The sequence below is a fragment of the Lytechinus pictus genome, chromosome 3 (assembly GCF_037042905.1).
Source record: "Lytechinus pictus isolate F3 Inbred chromosome 3, Lp3.0, whole genome shotgun sequence".
NCBI classification, from domain to species: Eukaryota; Metazoa; Echinodermata; class Echinoidea; order Temnopleuroida; family Toxopneustidae; genus Lytechinus; species Lytechinus pictus.
The window spans coordinates 51,001,817-51,021,903 of record NC_087247.1 but is presented as its reverse complement, the minus strand read 5'-3'; the positions used below and the strand labels follow the sequence as shown (position 1 = coordinate 51,021,903).

Below are 20,087 nucleotides of genomic sequence, written 5' to 3'. Positions count from 1 at the left end.
GTTATTGGACCAAATGGGTTTTAGACGAAATGTTGATGGGCGAAATGGAATTAGACTAAATGAAGGTAGACCATGAGGTGAGAGGACGAGTTGGCAGTGGACGAATAGGCAATTTACCACATGGTTGTGTTATTAGTGAGGGAAACTAGACGGGCTGCCGAGTTTTGAATTATCTGCAGCTTTGAAATATCGTTTTCTGGAATTCCATGGAGCAGGCTATTGCAACCGTCAAGAAGTGAACTAATAATTGCATGAATGTGGACTTCAGTAGATGACTTAGAGAGATATTTACGAATTTTAACAATTTTTCTTAGGGCGAATGACATATACACTCTTAAAAATGTTGGGCAACATACGGTCCACACAACAATTGGTTAAAACTTTATCCAATTCTGGGTAGTTTTACACCAATACTGTGTAGTTTTCACCCAAAGCACACATTATTGGTGTAAAACTACCCAGAATTGGATAAAGTTTTAACCAATTGTTGTGTGGACCGTATGTTGCCCAACATTTTTAAGAGTGTACTGTTGACATGGGGACGCATTGAAAGGTTTTTATCAAACAAAATACCCAAGTTAGCCACCGTTTTAGAGGGATGTATATGGAAATTTGCATTTGAATCGGACGTAGTTCAGGGGTATTATCTTCGATGGGAGGACAGATGCAGGGCTTTCATCTTGTTATCGTTCAGGAGTAGATAGTCCTCAGTCATCCAAACTATTAACATCAATGTCGAAATTGTGAAATATCGTTAAGTGAAAGTCTTAATTATATTTTTAACAATCTACAATTGAAAATATTTTGGTAATAAGTATCTGAGCTGGCACTTAAAATTCCCTTCATGTGCAAGTTTACAAACAACTTCATGAAACACCTGCCTGGTCATTGAATCTGACTAATCACTTTATCCACCTTGTCAATGTTGTCTTCCTGGATGAAGTTATTGAGGTGGCAATCTGACAGTATGCTAATAATTAATTAAGAGCGCCATCTTTGATAGACGTTAGGAAAGAGTATAAATATGACGTATTGTTATCTTCTGTACACAGTGTTACAATGCATCATCATCAAGTGTTTTAGAACTTCGTATATTGATGCTTTGTTGAGCAGATTCCGTGGTTGTGCATTCCAAAACCCATTAAAAGATGTATTTGTATTTTCCGAGTCTCCTTCAAATAAGGGCTTCTCATTCTGGATATGCCACGTGAAGAAAGAACTATGATAACAGCCCAAAACCTAATCCATAAGTTCAGTATTTTATAGAATGCAAACTAAAACAAACCAGCCCTATGACTTTCAGGTCCATCCAACAAATTTCCCCTGGTTTTCATTCCGCAGCCACTCGGTAAGAGGCTGAAAATAATCTAGGAGAGGTTGGGCATCCATTTTGCGTTGGCCAGTCATGACCTCCATAGCGTCATGCCAAGGTTTACTGGCACCCATCTTCAGCATAGACCTAGAAGAATGAAAAGATAGTTCAACATCAGTTCAGTAAGGGCCCGAGAGGTCTCAGTTACCTGATGGCAAGAAAGGTCCGGGGTTCAATTCCCGGCCACGGTATGCCCGGCACCTTGAACAAGGCTGCCTTGTTAACATTATTAGAACGAATGAAAATAATACATGATTGTATTCTTGATCCAAAATTTTAAGAAATAACAAAAAATATGAAAAAGCCACCGAGTTCAAGGATAGGACAGTTTGAAAACGAATGGACACAATTTCGAAAACAAGATTTTATGTGTTTTTATTGCTTCTAATTGTGATATTTAGCTAACTTTCCAGCATCATGAGAACTCACTGCAGACTGATTTTATGTAAATTCCAAACGCCAAGAATCATCCCATTGTTTATAGCAGAAATTATGGAAAACAACAGCAAACATGTCAAAGGAGACCACACAAAATTAATGTTAGAATGTGCGTTTTTTTCTTAATATTTTTCCATACAATTTTGAAAAGTTATACCTAAATTTTCGGCCAGCTTCTTTAGAATTATATATGTTGCATAGATGTAATGGGCCCTGGTCTCTTTTAGCGTCGCACAGTGCCTTGTGGAATTGGAACTGAATAACGAAACTAACGAAATATCTAGAAAGAAAGTAAGAAAGAAACACACACAACATTGTAGCCAGTAAACATACCAAACAACTGTTTGATAAACAAGTGAACATTCAACGTCAATAATGCTGTCATAATATTAAAGTATGATAATGTGCATACGCTTCACTCTCCTGTATATTCATTTCATAATAGATAGCCATATCTGACCACTTGAATCATATCAGAAATCATTCCACGGGATAGAAGATAATCGTGTTACCTGGACATAGAGGATCGAATGTCACTGAGTTTAATCACATGCCAAATTTATCGAATATAAATTTGTCAAATATATCCAGTAATTTTCTAATGAGTTTGAAGATATTCAATCTTGCTTTACCGACCAATACCTGAACAATCTTCTTTCGGTCGTTGACAATGGTGAAATCGCTGGGTATATCCTCTGAGGTTTAGCATATATTGATTCTCATTATGGTAATGGTTAACGGGCTTCTGGGAAAATAAGTTTAATCCTGTGCTTTAATGCATGGTCAACTATCCAAAATATTTATTGTCCTGATCATGCTGATGATCATGCTGAGTCCAAAAACAACTCGCTCGAAGATCTACTGTTTAATATTGTTGTCATACCTGCCTATTAATCAACAAGAGCATACATATAGATGATTTGATACGGGCCATTATCATTTTCCTTCTAAGTTTATTGTTTTAATCCTCAAACAGAACCCTATAATAGAATATTGTGTCTCTTAAGAATGCGGAATCATTTTCAGTTTGTTTATTCATTTAAATAAAGTAAAGTTACATAGACATTCATCATTAATACGAACGTACTGGAAGAACGTTTCAATGGAATGAACCTATTTATAGTTAGACCGAGACTTTGCGAAACTTCAGAAATATCATGTTCATGTTGGGAAAACTTGGAAGGCTTCTGGCTGTCACGTGATTGTTTATTTTCTTTAACCACTTGACAATATGCATCCCATCAAAACTTTGCGGTAGTAATTTTCATGATATAAATTCGAATTATTGGTTTTGCTACAAGATGAAATCTGAAATAATTCTGATCTATGAAATAATAAGTCTCTATAAAATTACTGAAAGTAACTCAATTTAATTGTATAGTTAGAAGTTGAAATGTGATTTGAACAAAGTCAACTATAGACAGAAAACAGTGGCAAAATTAGCCCAAATTTTTTAGGGGTGTATTGGGCAAAATTTATTTCAAACAAATTGCGAATGAGTGATGCAAGCGAGAATACATTTTCAATTTTCATTTCAAAAAATCAAATTTTGTGATAGATTTTGGCATACTATCCAGAAAATAACATAATACTTTACCCTCTCTTGACTTTTTTTTTTTTTTTTTTTTTTGGGGGGGGGGCAAGCGCCCAAAAGCCCCCCTTTTGTATGCCACTGGATAAGTTCATGCCGATAACCAAAACCAACCTATGCGACCAACCTACCTGACGTACGGTGTACCCGTTGCTACGTGAAACTTCGCCCCTGGGTCAAAGTCGTCAGGACTGCGTGGTATTGGTGCCTGAATACCTTGGTATTGTTTCCTGTGTATAAAAGTATCATAAACTTACAAAATACGCATACATTATTGTAATGTCAAATATTTGCGGGCAATTAGGGAAGAGAAATGAATATTTTTTGCTGACAGGTTCATCACAAGTCATGCATGACAAGTGTACGATATTTCTCAAGTCGAAATTGGTATATAATAAGTGTATTTCCTAGCAATTTGACGTGAAAATTCACTTCTTGAAGGGTTAAATGATATGTCACTTTCATAGCATAGCCATGGGGATAAAACACACTCACAAAAATGACAACCCAAAGGAAAAATCGAGTCAAAATTATAATTAACACATATGAAACAGGCAAATTAAAGGGATGGTCCGGGCTGAAAGTATTTATATCTTAATACATAGAATAGAATTCACTGAGCAAAATGCCGAAAATTTCATCAAAATCGGATAACAAATAACAAAGTTATTGAATTTTAAAGTTTAGCAATATTTTGTGAAAACAGTCGTCATGAATATTCATTAGGTGGGCTGATGATGTCACATCCCCACTTGTTCTTTTGTATTTCATTATATGAAATTAGGTTTATTCAAATTTTTTCCTCCAAGAACTAGAAAAATTGGATTGACAACTGATTTAGTGCATTAGATATTTATTGCCGCAGGTTATTTTATTATAAAGGAGACATTATTCACACTAGTATGAAATAATTAAAAACAAATGATTTTATGTAAAAACATAAGAAAACGGAAAGTGGGGATGTGACATCATCAGCCCACCTAATGAATATTCATGACTGTTTTCACAAAATATTGCTAAAATTTAAACTTTAATAACTTTATTATTTGTTATCCGACTTTGATGAAATTTTCGGCATTTTGCTCAGTGAATTCTATTCTATGTATTAAGATATAAATATTTTCAGCCCGGACCATTAAGTGTGAAAAGAGTGGAATAGAATCCCCCCCCCAAAAAAAAAAAAAAAAAAGTAGAAAGAAACAGACAACAAAAGCGACCAAACAAAACAAACCAATAATCGAACAAAGCAAAACAAAACCCATAGTATTTCAAGATTTCGAAACTTTCATTTCGGGAACGTTCGATACCTTAGGTTCCACCAGGCTTGGTTGTATTCATTGGGTTGTATTTCGCCTTTAAAAGCCTGCCATCGCCATTTATCCACAAGCAGTCCATACGGTAGAAATACCAGTTTGAATAGCGCCACCTTCATTAGAAAGTTGATACTGGATTCTGCGTCGAAACGAAAAAAAAAATGAGTTGTACAAAGACATCTATTTAAACAGTAACCTTTCTTTTCAGTAAATAATTCTTATTTAAATATCAGCTTCCCCTTATCATTTCATTTTGAAATATATGATAGGGCTATCGTCTCAGACAGTGGCAGGTCCAGGTAGGGGCACATCCGGCTCGTGACCCCCCCCCCCCCCCCCCCCCTTTGAGAGGCATAACTAATGTTTTTAAGGGAATGTGTCGTGCATACACAAGTGAGGAGCTTCGCAACATCTAAACAAGCAGTTAAGCGATAAGAAACCATCACAGTATTTTGGCAATGACATCCTGGAATCGAAAATGAATCAATCAACAGTTATGACGATCAGGCAATGGTGAAGAAGATACCTGTGTGATTGGATAGAGACTGTTCGAGGAGACCAATTCGGTGCAGATAGCTTGGTGTAATCACCGACAAAGAAACAGTATCCCCTACTGCCTCGTGGAAACCAGGGTTGGCTCCATCACGGAAGAGGGCATGTTGATTCCTGTACTGCAGGTAGTATTGGCAATGTCCCATCTCATGATGGACAGTGAAGAGATCCTGCATGTTAACTTCTGTGCACATCTTGATCCTTGGTATAGGGATATGCGAATAACAAAAGTACAAACACAAAGCAATGTTTAATAGGGTGTTAATAAAGCGGTATAATACTGAATAGATATATATCTGGGGAGCGTTTCATGAAAGGACTTGTGGGATGTTTTATCCGACAAGTCCTGTTTTATCCGACAGTTACCATAGTAACAGTGCCTCTCATCAAATCAAAATCAAGGAAAGATGTCAGATCTGACAACTTGTCGGACAAAAATGTTGATGAAACGCCCCCCTGAATATGCTAAGTATCCACTGGGGATGTGCCATATTGATCAATTAAGCCTATTTTGAACCTCGCCGGTCTAGCTCGACAAAGAAATCGAAATCAATAATGGGGATGACCACCTCTACATGGGAATAATGAAGAGGTTTTAACTGATTTCAGTAGTATAATGAGCCCCCCACTCAACAAAATTGAAGAGCACAACATGGCGTATATGGTCAAAAATATCTAAAAATTCGCGAGTGAGCAAAGATACCGAGCGAAAATGTTTGCCTTAAAGAAAATGAAAATCTACATTCATGATACATTTGACATATACCATTGTATACTGAAAAAAAATGATATCATAATTTACCCTATCCCTTCCTACCCTCTTCATGTTTTTTTTTTTCGTTTTCATTTTTGATCGTTTAACCGGGGGGGGGGGCAAAGTTATCAAAGCCCCCCCCCCCATCTGTATGCCAGTGACTGAATTTAAACAAACAGGAATTCGTTTCCAAGATATAAACCTAACTTATTTGAACCATTAGTGAATGAGCGTATTCTGTGCAATTCTATAATCATCATTTCTCACCTCACATCTTTATTTTTGTAGAAATCAAGAGAGCTTCCATGGCATGATACTTCACGATTTCTTGGTTTAACCATCATAGACTTAGCCCAGAAACTCCTTGGCATTGATTCAAGCCCAAGTGATGTAAAGAACCTATATAAAAGGATCATATCCGTTTTTTTAACTTCCAATTTGAAATAAAATGATTTAGATCTAATACGACTGAGATATAACATAATAACAGAAGCCTCATAAATATTTGGGCAGGTACTCAATTTGCATACATACACACACAAAAATTATTTTATCTTGAATATTATTGATGGTACAACTGTAAATGCGATAACAAGATTTTATGTACATAATAAGCAGTAATTTGAAATTTCACTTATACACTAAAATTGTACAAGTGAAATTTCAAATAATGAAAACATTATATTTTTTATTTAAAAAAAATCCGGACCAGATTCCTATGGTTTCGGTTCCATAAGTTGATTCAACTTAGCCATCGACTGATTTATCTGGAACTGACTGTAATTGGACTGAATTAGATTTAAATTAGTTAGTTCTCATATAATTACAATACGATAGTTCACAACTTCATGTCTTCTGTCAGTTAGAATTTTTAACATAATCGACTTACTGATTAGCAACAGTGAACATGTTTTCTGCTGTCCATCCGAGATCTTTCATTTCAATGGTGACATCAATTGCCCCATGACCCGGATATGGTTCCACGATGTCGTAGATATTATTCCATTCCTGTGCCCACATGTTCCCTGTGATAATTACAATTTTTCCTGTAAATTATACAGGTATCTTATATCATTGCGAAGCAAGGTTTATAAGATTAGTCTAAGCAGAATATAATTTGTATATCCTAGGCCTCGTCGGAAGACCCTTGGTTTTATAAATTGATTTACGTTGAAAGGAATATTATTATTGCTATCATAGAAATATTGTCTCACCAAGGAGATGGGCAGGAATTGGTCCATGTGGATCTACAACATCTGATCCATAATAATCAACGAGTCTTCGCCTGACGTAAGCGTGCACTTGTAAATACAGCGGCTTTATAGACTCCCAAAGAGAGTCGATATCATCAACAAAATCAGGGTCTTCGTATCTATGCAGCCATGATTCCCCTTCGTTTGAAAAACCTAAACACAATGATGAAAGATAAATGTAAATTTCTCAAGTATTTTTTTTTTATTCAGTAAGATAGAAAATGAAAGTAATAACATACCTTATCTCAATTAAGAGAAGGTTTGTTGATGCTGAGGGCATTGATGTATGGTGGCCCTGAAGGGACATCGCAAATAGACCAAATCGCGAATATTCACGACATCGTGAATTTCGTCGCGAATTATTCACGACGAAATTCACGACGTCGTGAATTTCGTCGGCCAAATTCGTCGTGAATTTGTTTTGCTTGCCTGGGCGGTATGCGGGTTGAAACCAATTCGTCTGCTGCTAATTCCTCCACTGCATGGTCGATCTACATTCATTTAGTCTAATGCAATTCTGTCCATGAACTTTTCGCCTAACAACCATTATGGTCCAATAACCATTTGGTCCAGTCATCACTTCGTCTATAACCACCGGTTCGTCTATGACCATTTCGTCTCACAACTAGTTGGTCTAATATCAATTCTATTTTCCTTAATTTCGCCCAATTAACACTTAGTTCAATTAGACCAAATGGCATATGGAATAAATGGCAATTGGACCAACTTGGTTATTAGACAAAATGGCAGTTAGACCATGTGGATAGTGGACGAACTGATGGTAGACCAAATGAAAGCAGACGAGTTGGTATAAGACCAATTAAAAAAAAAACATTGAAACGACAGAACGATGTCCACTGCTATCCATATGCATAGGCGGATCCAGGGGGGAGGGCCGAGGGGCCCGCCCCCCCCCCCCCCTATTGGCGGAGCAAAAAAAAGGAAAGAAAGAAAAAAAAGGAGGGAAAAGAGAGTAGAAAAAAAGTAGAGGAGGAGACGAGTGAATAAAGTAAGATGAGGGGAAGACATGGAAATAAAAAAAATATTTCATGTCACTATATAAAATTTTCGCTCGCGCTTCGCGCTCACATTGCCTGTTAGGTGATTTTCATATCTTGTTCAATATGGAGTTTAAATATAAAGTTTGGAAGTCAATATACAAAACATATTTCATCTCGAAAATCAAACTTTCATTATTTTGCGTGATTTACAAATTTATTTTTAAAAAGTGCTGTGTAAATATGACACTTTTATGGTCTGAATATTAACATTTTCCGCTCGCGCTGCGCTCCCGCAAATTTCGATTTATCAGGTACCTATTATTTTCGTGTATTCCATTAAAGTTTTCAAAATATCCCTTTTGAGGTCTGATTGTCAAAACGTATCAGCTAGCGCTACACGCTCGCATTTTGATCGTATGTCTCAATATTGATTATACAATCCCCTTTTCATGACAATGCAAAGATTTAGGCTCGCAATTTGCGCTCGCATTAATTGTTAAAATATATTAACTGATGCATCCTATTTATAATTACAAAAGTGCATGAAATGTCCAGTTTTCAGGCCATAATATCATCAGACTTCACGCCCTCATTAGGCATTAATGAATAAGATATTAATTTAATAATTGAATTGTCCCTTTTGTTTCATCTCGCGCTTAGCAAGAGGAATAGGAAGACATTCATCATTTTCATATGATGACATGTCCTACATGTCCTAAGGATGTACCGGTCCTATGTCAAAACTCAAAGTAATTATAATGAAAAAAATCCGCTCTGTGCGATCCATATCCACTTTACAATTATCTTACAAAGTGCTTGAAATAGAGAGCTGAAATTGACTCTTTTTTTCAGATCGGAATATCAACTAGTTTAAGCTCGCGCTTCGCGCTCGCTTTGATTTTCATGATAAAAGATGTATTTAGAATACCTAGATACTAGGTCTAAATATGAAACACGCGCGCGCATGTTTATTCAGATTTTCAACTTGTTCTCTATTTAAATCATTATCCAGTTTCAGATCACAATATAAACAATTTTTTGCTCGCACTTTGTGCTTGCATCATTCCAAATTTACAAAACATGAATAGAGTGTCCCGTATTTAGGTATTTTTTTCCGCTCGCGCTTCGCACTCGCATCAATTGTTTAGTTATATAGCTATCCTGTTCACGATTACAAAAATTGATTAAAATTTTCCATTCTTTATGTAGAAATGTCAAAAATTTTCAGCTCGCGCTTCGCGCTCGCATCAATTATTTATTATATACCTATTCTGTTTAAGTTACAAAAAGTCCTTAGAATTTCAATTTTTAAGTAAAAATGTAAAAAAAAATCAGCTCGCGCATCGCGCTCGCATTATTTGATTTTTAAAATATATAACATCTTCATGACTAACTGCATGTAGTCTTACAGGTACCTATTTCACCAGTTCATTTCTGCTCGCGCTTCGCGTTAGTAGTAATTATTTATTTGCATACACCCCTTTTTTAGGAAAACAAACATTGCCCAGAATGTTTAAATTATAGGAAAAAATACATAAGATTGCCAAAAAAATTTAGCTCGCGCTTCGCGCTCACATTTTATAAATAAGGATTATGATATTATATATTTATGTTGATTTATAAGAATAAAGCTAAGAAGACCACCCCTTCACAGAAACCAAAAATAATCTTCGAGCGGCCGATCGGGGAAAATATGGCTGAAAAATAATTCCGCCCCCCCCCCTATTGGCAAGGCTGGATCCGCCCCTGGAACACCTAACAGGCAATGCGAGCGCGAAGCGCAAGCGAAAATTTTATATAGTGACATGAAAAATTCTTTTTATTTCCATGTCTTCCCCTCATCTTATTTTTTTAACTCGTCTTCCTCCTCTTCTTTTTTTTCTCCTTTCTTTTCCCTACTTTTTTTTATTTCTTTCTTCCCCTTTTCCTTTTTTTTGCTCCGCCAATAGGGGATCCGCCTATGCATATGGATAGCAGTGGACATCGTTCTGTCGTTTCAATTGTTTATTTTCAATTGGTCTAATGCCAACTCGTCTGCTATCATTTTGGTCTACCATCAGTTCGTCCACTATCCACATGGTCTAACTGCCATTTTGTTTAATAACCAAGTTGGTCCAATTGCCATTTATTCCATATGCCATTTGGTCTAATTGAACTAAGTGTTAATTGGGCGAAATTAAGGAAAAATAAAATTGATATTAGACCAACTAGTTATGAGACGAAATGGTCATAGACGAACTGGTGATTAGAGGAAGTGATGACCGGACCAAATGGTTATTGGACCATATGGTTGTTAGGCGAAAAGTTAATGGACAGAATTGCATTAGACTAAATGAATGTAGATCGACCATGCAGTGGACGAATTGGTTTCAACCCGCATACCGCCCAGGCAAGCAAACGAATTCACGACGAAATTGGCGACGAAATTCACGACGCCGTGAATTTCGTGGTCTATATTTGCGATGTCCCTTCAGGGCCACCATATTGATGTACCCGGTGGATAGAATTGATAACTTGAAAAGGAATGGAACAGAAACGAGTAAGAGGGAGGAAATAGGGGGGAAAGAGGGGCCGTGGTTAACACAATCCCTTTTCTACATCGCCTCTGTAAATGCAAAAAAACAACAGATGATTTGACATCTACAGATAATTAAGCGTAACTTGCAGTGCACATAAATGTGATAAAGTTATGGGATAACCTATAAAACTGACATGAATATTAAAGGAGAATGAAACCCTTGAAACCAGCTGAATCCATATCAAAGAGAAAAATCAAAGGAACACATTGTTGAAAGTTTGAGGAAGATTGAATGAATATAAGAAAGTTATGAGCATTTGAATATTGAGATCACTAGTGCCATGTAGATCCTCCCATCGGCAATGCGACCAAGATCTGTGATATCACACACGTACAACTCCCTCATTACTTTAGTATTTATTTCACTTATATTCTCACTTTTATAGAGTCTATCACAAGGTGAGGTGTTCTCTTTATGAGATGACAAGTACAGAGGTTTCACAACATTATATCACTGATGAATCGTTTGTCATATGATTAGAATGAGCAAAAAGAAATGTTTTGGGGTATATTTTCAGTGTCCAAATGGGAGAGTTGTACGTGTGTGACATCACAGATCTTGGTCGCATTGCCAATGGGAGGATCTCCATAGCATTAGTGATCTCGACATTCAAATGCTCATAACTCTTTTATTGCTAGTCCTATTTTACTCAAACTTTTGTTGATCTTATTTTTTTATTTTTCTGCTTTCACAAAAGCTAACTTGCTCCAAGAGTTTCATTCTCCTTTAAATACATTGATTATTCAATTACACAGGGATAGTCAATGAACTTCAGAATTCGATCATACATGGCCAAAATGCAAAATGAAAAAGTGACAAAAGTATATATCCTACGGGCTGACATTCAAAGTGTTTCATACCTTTATTCACAGCAGCTACGTTGGATAGATTCACATATATTGGATAAAGGTCTCTCATTGGTCTACCAACTGCATCTCGCCAGCCTTTCCACGCCCATAGCAACTCATTGGCATCACGTGACATCGCCATGAGATCTGTTAGATCCGGTTCTATTTGTAGACAACGGTGGCTTGTCTGAGGCCTACCGAGAAAGGTGCGACCAGCACAAACCTTGCCATTGTGATATATTCTTCTCATTTCATCTCGTATGAAGCCATAATATCTGTGTTAAAATAAATGATATTATAACGACGTATCAAATAAAACGGGGAAAAATAGACAATGTACCGTTGATCTCAAGTACTCAAGATAATGGTTTCCATGGCTTCAACACCGTGAAATTTGCAATGGCCACGAACACTAACCTAATCGGGTTTCGTCGCCGAGGTCATCAAGTTTGATCAAAAGCCCCAAACTTACAGACCTATCCGTTAATCTTATACGGAAAAACGATAAAGACGTCAAATTTGGTCCAATCCAGGGGCGGATCCAAGATTTTCCAAAAGAGGGGGAAAATTGAGGACATCTCGTCCCCGAAAAAAAATTTGATAAGCAAAAAAAAAAAAAAAAAAAAAAAACAGGTCTTCACTTCCAAAGGGGGGGGGGGGCACATTTCTGTTTTAACGGCATTTTTACATTACAAATTTTGATTCTGCTTCTCAAAGGGGGGGGGGGCACGAGCCGGCTTTGCCCCCCCCCCCCCCCCTGGATCCACCAGTGGTCCAATCGTTAACTTTCTTCGTGCGTAGGACTACTCCAAAACCACCATAAGTTCTACACGCTTTGATATGTTGCATTTGTGCCATAAAAGACCCTTATCATGTGGTTACCAAACATATTTATGTCATTTCTTTCTTATTTTGTCACTAAAGTAGGCCTAAACATTAAGAAACCCATGATAACTGTATACACCTCAGTGCTAGAACGACCCTTGATGGCTTGAAAATCTTGAAAAGTAGCATTCTGTTTAAGGACTTCTAAGGACTGTTTGCAGTTACCCAGAAAAATGATACATATTTTAACAATCAAATAATGCTAGCGCGGAGCGCGAGCTGAAAATTTTTGCCATTCTGACCTAAAAATTTGACATTCTAAGCACTTTTGTACAGGATAGGTATATAACTAAACAATTAATGCGAGCGGGAAAAATGAGATTAAGACCTAAAAACGGGACCATCTATATTCATGTTTTGCAAATTATGAAGAGGATGAATAATTGGGTATCTTCCTAGTACATCGATAGTGCGAGCGCGAAGCGCGAGAAGAATTGTTTTATATTCTGATATGAAACTGGATATTCAAGCACGTTTTACATAAAAAACTAAACATGACTGTGCGCGTGTTTTTGAGATTTAGACCTAGAATCTTGGCATTCTAAAAACATTTCTTTTATTATCAAAATCAATAATCTGCGAGCGCGAACCACATACCTGAGTTGACTTGGATTATTGAAGGTGAATAGATCAGACCCATAAAAGTTGTATAATCGTTTTATTTGAGGATCCAATCCAGGTTGATCTACATTAATGGATTTAGTCTGCTCCAGAGCCACGGATGTTAATGCAACAGTTGCTCTTTCAACGCCGCGTTTTTCCTTTTTTTTAATATGAGAGTGAAGAAGATTGGAACGAATTTTAAAAAGAAATGATAGGAAATGAGGAAAAAAACATTCTATATTTTTAAATTTGAATTTCTAATGGGAAGATTTTGATTTCAAAGTGAAAACATAGACTTTTTAAAAATGAGTGGCACGAAATCAAAGAAGCAAACATTTTTAAGTTACAGGAAGTTATGAATTTGTTTAACCTTGTGATCATTCCAGTTGAAGAAACATGCTTTAGGATAATTTTTCCTGGATTTTTGTCGATTCAGAAACTTATAATTGTTATAATGCATGAGTTTGGTTCGTCTTTCAGTGAATAATTCTTTTAAAAGATATAGGTATATTCAATATATTCAATATTAAGGGGAATTTTCATCAAACCTCAAAATTATATTCTGTTAGGTTGGTGACGTAGTTCCATAAAGCTAGACCATTACGATTTCGAACCTCCACTTCTACTTCATTAATGACTTCCATCCATCGACGGGCCAGTGGATTACTTCTAATCTGACCTGTGTGATTACAAGGTTAATCCGAGGGTAATCCATAATCATCATAAATTCGAATTTTCATATTATGACAAAAAACATGAAAGCAAGCAAACTATATAATTTCAGTCATTTTGGATCATTTTGATAAAAAAAATATTCAGTTTAAACTATTATTGATTTAGGGTCGTCTGAGGTGGTGATAATTATTGCTTCATTGTGTCATGTTTTTGCCATGACAAATAAAGAAATGTTTATGTATAGGTCAGAACAAAATAATGTCTGATTTATCTGCTGGGATTGAAAAGCATGTTTGTATAATACATTGCATGCCTAATATAAGCAAACAATCGTTTCATCATGTTCATTTGATTTGTGCCCGATTGTTATAATATTGCGAAATCAAAGTAACAATTAAATATAACAATTGTAATAATCAGTATTTTCCTTCATCCTTATCCATCAAAAAGGGGAAAATACTCGAGCGCATCATCTAATTAATCTCTGACAAAGGAAAAACAAGCTGTATAGAAAATGTCAAAAGAGCAATTATCATCTTAGGCTCCCGGCATCCGAGTTGTTTCAGACAGACAAACTTCATGTATATCTTACTTTAGAAATGCACCCGTTGACATGCAAAGAATAGAAAGAGAATCAGATGCAGTTTCTCCATTAGATTCGTCCAAAAGACATAAAATATTAAAACTACTCGGAAGCTACAAATCGCTGCTTATCTTGATATATATTTCCCTTTGTGTTTCATTATCATTGCTGCGTATTAAAGGCAAGGTAAGGCGAAACATCTTCACTATACATGTAGTTGTGAAACATACCCCCCCCCCCCCCCCCATGGCACCGATGGGCTGTACGTACATTATAGTGACAAATAAATTTATGTAAAGTGGATAATTGATAAATACCATTTTGTCTATACTGTATACACATCGAAGACACAGGATTCATACACACCATCTTCCCCAAAAGGCCCGACGTGTGATTTATCAAACTATATATAGTATCAAGGTTTACAGTTTCACTCGCTGCTACTGACGACAAAGGAATGGTGATAAGAAAGAACAGATGAAATGGCGCCATCTTCATGATCTTGGTACGCCGCGGTTGATTCGTTCGGAACAAAGAAAGTCGAGTTCTGCTAATAATGCTAGAAGTATGAAGGTGAAACAAAGAGTGATATATAGAAAGAGAGAAAGAGAGAGGGGTGGGGAGAGGGGGAGGGGGAGAGGGGGGATAGGGGAGAGAATAGGAGCAGAGGAGGGGAGGAGCAAATGAAAAAAGGACTAGGTAAGCAACAGCTCGCTTTGGGAAGTAATTCAACAAGATCCTTAAAAATCATCAAAACACTGTCAAGGTAACGTTAAAATGACTGGTAAAGAAGAATACTTCCATGTTTGTGTACATTCCTATTATTGACAAATTTACAATCATGAAAAATAGCATTTCGGGAAAAGTGTAATTTTTAACAAATTAATCGAAGTCAATGATATCAACCATTTTTTACTCATTGTGTTTAGGATAGGAGCAGAGGAGGGGAGGAGCAAATGAAAAAAAGACTAGGTAAGCAACAGCTCGCTTTGGGAAGTAATTCAACAAGATCCTTAAAAATCATCAAAACACTGTCAAGGTAACGTCAAAATGACTGGTAAAGAAGAATACTTCCATGTTTGTGTACATTCCTATTATTGACAAATTTACAATCATGAAAAAATAGCATTTCGGGAAAAGTGTAATTTTTAACAAATTAATCGAAGTCAATGATATCAACCATTTTTTACTCATTGTGTTTAGTTTGTATTAGAAATTAATAGGTCCTATAAATGAATAATGAGAAAACTTAATTACCATGAATAATGAGACAAACTTACTTACCGAATCGTTAATTGTAAGATTAGTAACCTTGCAATAAGCGATACATGTAGAGCGTATACCCAAGATAAAAATGCTATTCCAACAACGATTCCTGAGTACTTTTGATAGCTTTTGGCAGAAGACTCGACATGGAAAAGTCAAAAGGGATATAATGAAACATTATAATGGTGAATCAAAGATTTGTTTTCACAGAAATGTAGAATAACTAGTCATCAATCCAACAATAGATCGAGTAACAGGATGTTTGAATAACGCCCTGCTGAAGTGACATGAAATATGAGCAGATTGGGTAATGTACATCGATGAATCTTATCTGAGCGTCCCCGACCAACAGACTAACAGCCGGATTATCTGTCAGTTCGCACTCGGAATTGATAGTCGAATGTAGAAGGAATGAATAGTCGAATACAGAAAGGTGGATTAAGGAGTTGTCAATGAATAGAGTACCAAAACCTTTTGATTTCATGTATGATGCTCGAAGGATGAAATATATCAGGAATGGGATTCATTGGTTTTTCTTGGAGATGATAGACAAACGTTTCCGAGATGGCTCTAGACATACATTATTTCTCCAATTTTATCCTCCTTCTTTTTTCTACTCCTCTTTCCTTTCCTCCTCCATCTTCCGACCTCTCCATATAGGTTCTATATAGGCTCCAATGCATAAAACCTACCACAAAATTTAGTGGTAAATTTACAGTTATCGATTTCAGTTTCAATTCAGTCTTTATTCTCCCATTTCCACAATTTCTTTTTAACAAATAACCATACAGATAAAGGAAATAGATATTGATAACTACGATAACCATGGTCATCAGCAAAAATAAAATCGAGGTTTCCATGGAAGATACCGTATGTGACATGATGTTTCGTGCAATTGGGCCCTGCATAGAATGGGTGACAACTTTTGCGATAACGTTTGCGACCCAATCATAATCTGAACATTGTTTTTAAGATACGTCAAAAAAGATTAAAGCTCTATCTCAAATGCGCAATATTAAACTTCGCTCACTTTTTAATGCAAACTAAGAAATACACATACATGTATTTCCAAGGTTTTTCAAAACTTTCGGCATCAGCACCTTTAAATGTTCTTGCAATGTTAGTTAATTTGAACCCAGGAGCTTCGAGCTCCCTGCCTGTACCTACCCTCATACAGGAAGTCTGGTAAGACGCTCACATTACATACCAATGATATACAATATCAATAATTGCTCCTAAGCTTGTGTGAAAGACTTTCAGGCTGAAGACTGTAATCTTGATCGAAATCATTATATTAGGCTAAGATTGGGAAAAAAGAAACAACGACAAAAACAAACATATAGTAAGAGCGATTTCAGATAGGCCTTTTAGAACTCTAACTTTTTTCATTTTCTTACATAACTTATTTTTTATATTCCAGTGAATCCCAACGTGAAACCATAAGGGTGTTATTTATTTATTTATTTTTTCATATTTCACCAGGGTAGCTCATTCAACAAAAGTTGATCTTCCATGAGGCCCTGGATAACAAACAATACAACTATACACAATTAAAAACAATCAATGGTGATAATACATATACAATCATCAGTCCATATGATATTGTTAAAATACAGACGTATAAAGTGGCAACAGTATTATATAAAGTAATACATCAAAAAAGAGATGATAGTTTATATAGCATCAGTCCTGAAAGGGGAATGGTATTGCATCCCAGTTGATCGGCCTAGGTAAGATTGAGGAAATGTTTTTTAACAGAGAGTTTGAAATTATTGAGGGTTTTAACATTTTTAACACTTTGGGGGAGACTATTCCATAGAACGCAGCCATCATAATATAAAGCAGTTGTATAATAATTAGTACGGCATTTACCTATAACTAAATCATGATGAGCACTTTGTCGAGTATTTACATTATGAACTTTAGACATTTCTTTAAAAACATTTTTTAAACAATCTGCTGATAAGTCATGAAGACATTTATAAACAAATATACACCTGAAGTATTCTACTCTTTTCTTAAAAGGCATCCATCTTAAACGAGTAAACATTTCATTAGAGGGGGTGTATACATTACAGTTTAAAATAAGTTTATCTTTTAATACATTTAGTCTTTTTTACTTCCAATGATCATATATTTGGTTTTAGCAACATTTAAACATATATAGCTTATTTAACTTGATCCACTTAGCGATTAAATCAAAATCATTCTGAAGTTTTACTTGTATTTCATAAATAGACGTAGCACTTACATATAGGGTAGAATCATCAGCGTACATTACTAACTTTCCATGATTCAAAACTTTTAACATATCATCAATATAAAAAAAAAAGTAAGGGACCTAATATAGATCATTGTGGAACTCCAAGGGAAATACATCGATCATTTGATTTAGCATTTTCTATCGCAACATATTGTTTTCTGTTATTTAAATACGAATCAAACCATGCTAAAGACAAATCACTTAAACCAATATTCTTCAATTTATTCAACAAAATAGACGTATTTACAGTATCAAAAGCACGTCTTAGATCAATGAAATAACTGAATATAAAAACTTCTTAGGCAGTTGAATCTACCCTAAATAAGTCAGTCTAAGACCTTTGTTCCAAAAAGAATCGTTGTATGGTAATGAAATTGGTATGTTTTAGATATAAAAAAATAGGAAGAAGAATTACACTTCGACAAATGAAAGACAATTCGAAATATCTGTAAAATTATATATTTCTGTGAAATTACGAGCTAAAATCCAAGATTTAAAGTCATTAATGATAATGGCGAATAATGTTGAAAAATTAACTCTCCCATTTCATTCGTATCAATTCAGGTCTGATATCAAATATCCTATGCTCTCGCATCGCGCTCGCTTTGATTTTCATGATAAAAGATGTATTTAGAATGCCTAGATTTTAGGATTAAATTTGAAACACGCGCGCGCATCTGCTCGCGCTTTGTGCTCGCGTTATTAATGTAGGAAGATCCCCTATAATACACATCCTTTTGATGATTTACAAATCATGAATAGAGTGTCCGGTTTTTAGGTCTAAATCTCTAATTTTTCTGCTCGCGCGTCGCGCTCGCAACAAATATTTAGGTATATAGCTATCATGTTCACGATTACAACTATTGATAAAAAATTTCCATTCTTTATGTAGAAATGTCAAAAATTTTCAGCTCGCGCTTCGCGCTCGCATTATTTGTTTGTTGAAATATTTAACGTATTCATGGCTAAGTGCAAGCAGTCCTTAACAGGTAGGGCCTATACATTTTCGATCAGTTTAAAACGTATATGAATTTGTTCTGCTCGCGCTTTGCGCTCGCATTATTAATGTAAGGAAGATCCCTAATTACTCATCCTTTTCATGATTTACAAAACATGAATAGAGTGTCGCGTTTTTAGGTCTAAATCTCGAAATTTTCCGCTCTCGCTTCGCGCTTGCATCAATTGTTAAGTTATATACCTATTCTTTTTAAGTTACAAAAAGTGCTTAGAATTTCCATTCTTTAGGTAAAAATGTAAAAAAAATCAGATCGTGCCTGGCGCTCGCATTATTTAATTGTTGAAATATGTAACGTCTTCATGGCTAACTGCAAGCAGTAGGTAGGCCTACCTTTTCGAACAGTTCAATACGTGTATTAAAAATTTCTGCTCGCGCTTTGCGTTCGTAGTAATTATTTAGTTGCATACACATCTTTTTCAGGATAACAAACATTGTCTAGAATGTTCAAATTTTAGGAAAAATACATATTATTTTTAAAAACAGATTTGCTCGCGCTTCGCCCTCGCAAAATATAAATAAGGATTATGATATTATATATTCATGTTGATTTATAAGAATAAAGCTAAGAAGTAACTATTAGGACTACCCCTTCAAACAAACAAACAAAAATCATGTTCGAGCGGCCGATCGGGGAAAATATGGCTGAAAAAATTCAGCCCCCCCCCCCATATTGGCGAAGACTGTATCCGCCCCCGCAAATAACTGATGATGGAATCGCATACGTTGTACGCAAATACTTTAACGGATTATTCTAACATTCGCAAAGCACTTGATTAATGACAGGCCCCTGTGTCATGAAGACTTGTTATTATGTCAAATACAGACTTCCTTTTTTTTCTCTCGAACAATTTTACCATCACCCAATCAAATTGCATGATTTCAGTAGTTACCTGATATTGTGTTACCATAGCTAGTTTTATAAAACTGGGTCCTGGTATAAGTGGTCCGTATGGTAACCATTTTTACTGGTATTACTGGAGTTGCGAAAAATGCATTTGTAACAATGCGTGCGTCATAAATCCATGCATAACGCAAATATCTTTCATTTGAGTCCATATGGTAACACAAAAAGAGCGCACTGTAAAAAGTACAG

General features: G+C 35.8%; 1 protein-coding gene across 2 annotated transcripts; it reads right to left on the bottom strand.

Annotated features, from left to right (window-relative positions):
• Positions 1 to 1,081: 1,081 nt before the first annotated feature.
• LOC129257066 (angiotensin-converting enzyme-like) lies at positions 1,082 to 15,997 on the bottom strand. Of its 2 annotated transcripts, XM_064097330.1 has the most exons (13): positions 15,732 to 15,997; positions 14,765 to 15,006; positions 13,738 to 13,868; positions 13,184 to 13,347; positions 11,714 to 11,976; positions 7,235 to 7,426; positions 6,910 to 7,045; positions 6,288 to 6,419; positions 5,241 to 5,467; positions 4,709 to 4,853; positions 3,533 to 3,631; positions 1,968 to 2,090; positions 1,082 to 1,459 (listed from the first exon to the last, which is right to left on the bottom strand). In XM_064097330.1, the coding sequence occupies exons 2-13, from the start codon at positions 14,943 to 14,945 to the stop codon at positions 1,300 to 1,302; spliced, it is 1,953 nt and encodes a 650-aa protein (XP_063953400.1). In that variant the 5' UTR covers positions 14,946 to 15,006; positions 15,732 to 15,997; the 3' UTR covers positions 1,082 to 1,299. The 2 variants fall into 2 exon arrangements, with proteins under 2 accessions (XP_063953400.1, XP_063953399.1); XM_064097329.1 differs by lacking the exon at positions 1,968 to 2,090 and having other exon boundaries at positions 1,208 to 1,459; positions 15,732 to 15,808.
• Positions 15,998 to 20,087: the final 4,090 nt, after the last annotated feature.

What these genes read in the sequence shown, in the direction of transcription:
- LOC129257066 (XM_064097330.1), bottom strand. Translation starts at nt 14,945, where the DNA reads ATGAAGATGGCGCCATTTCATCTGTTCTTTCTTATCACCATTCCTTTG. An exon ending in TAACAGAATATAATTTTGAG is followed by an intron (nt 13,348 to 13,737) that starts GTTTGATGAAAA and finishes ATTAAAAAAAAG; the next exon opens with GAAAAACGCGGCGTTGAAAG. An exon ending in ACGGGTACACCGTACGTCAG is followed by an intron (nt 2,091 to 3,532) that starts GTAGGTTGGTCG and finishes CTTTCTTTCTAG; the next exon opens with ATATTTCGTTAGTTTCGTTA.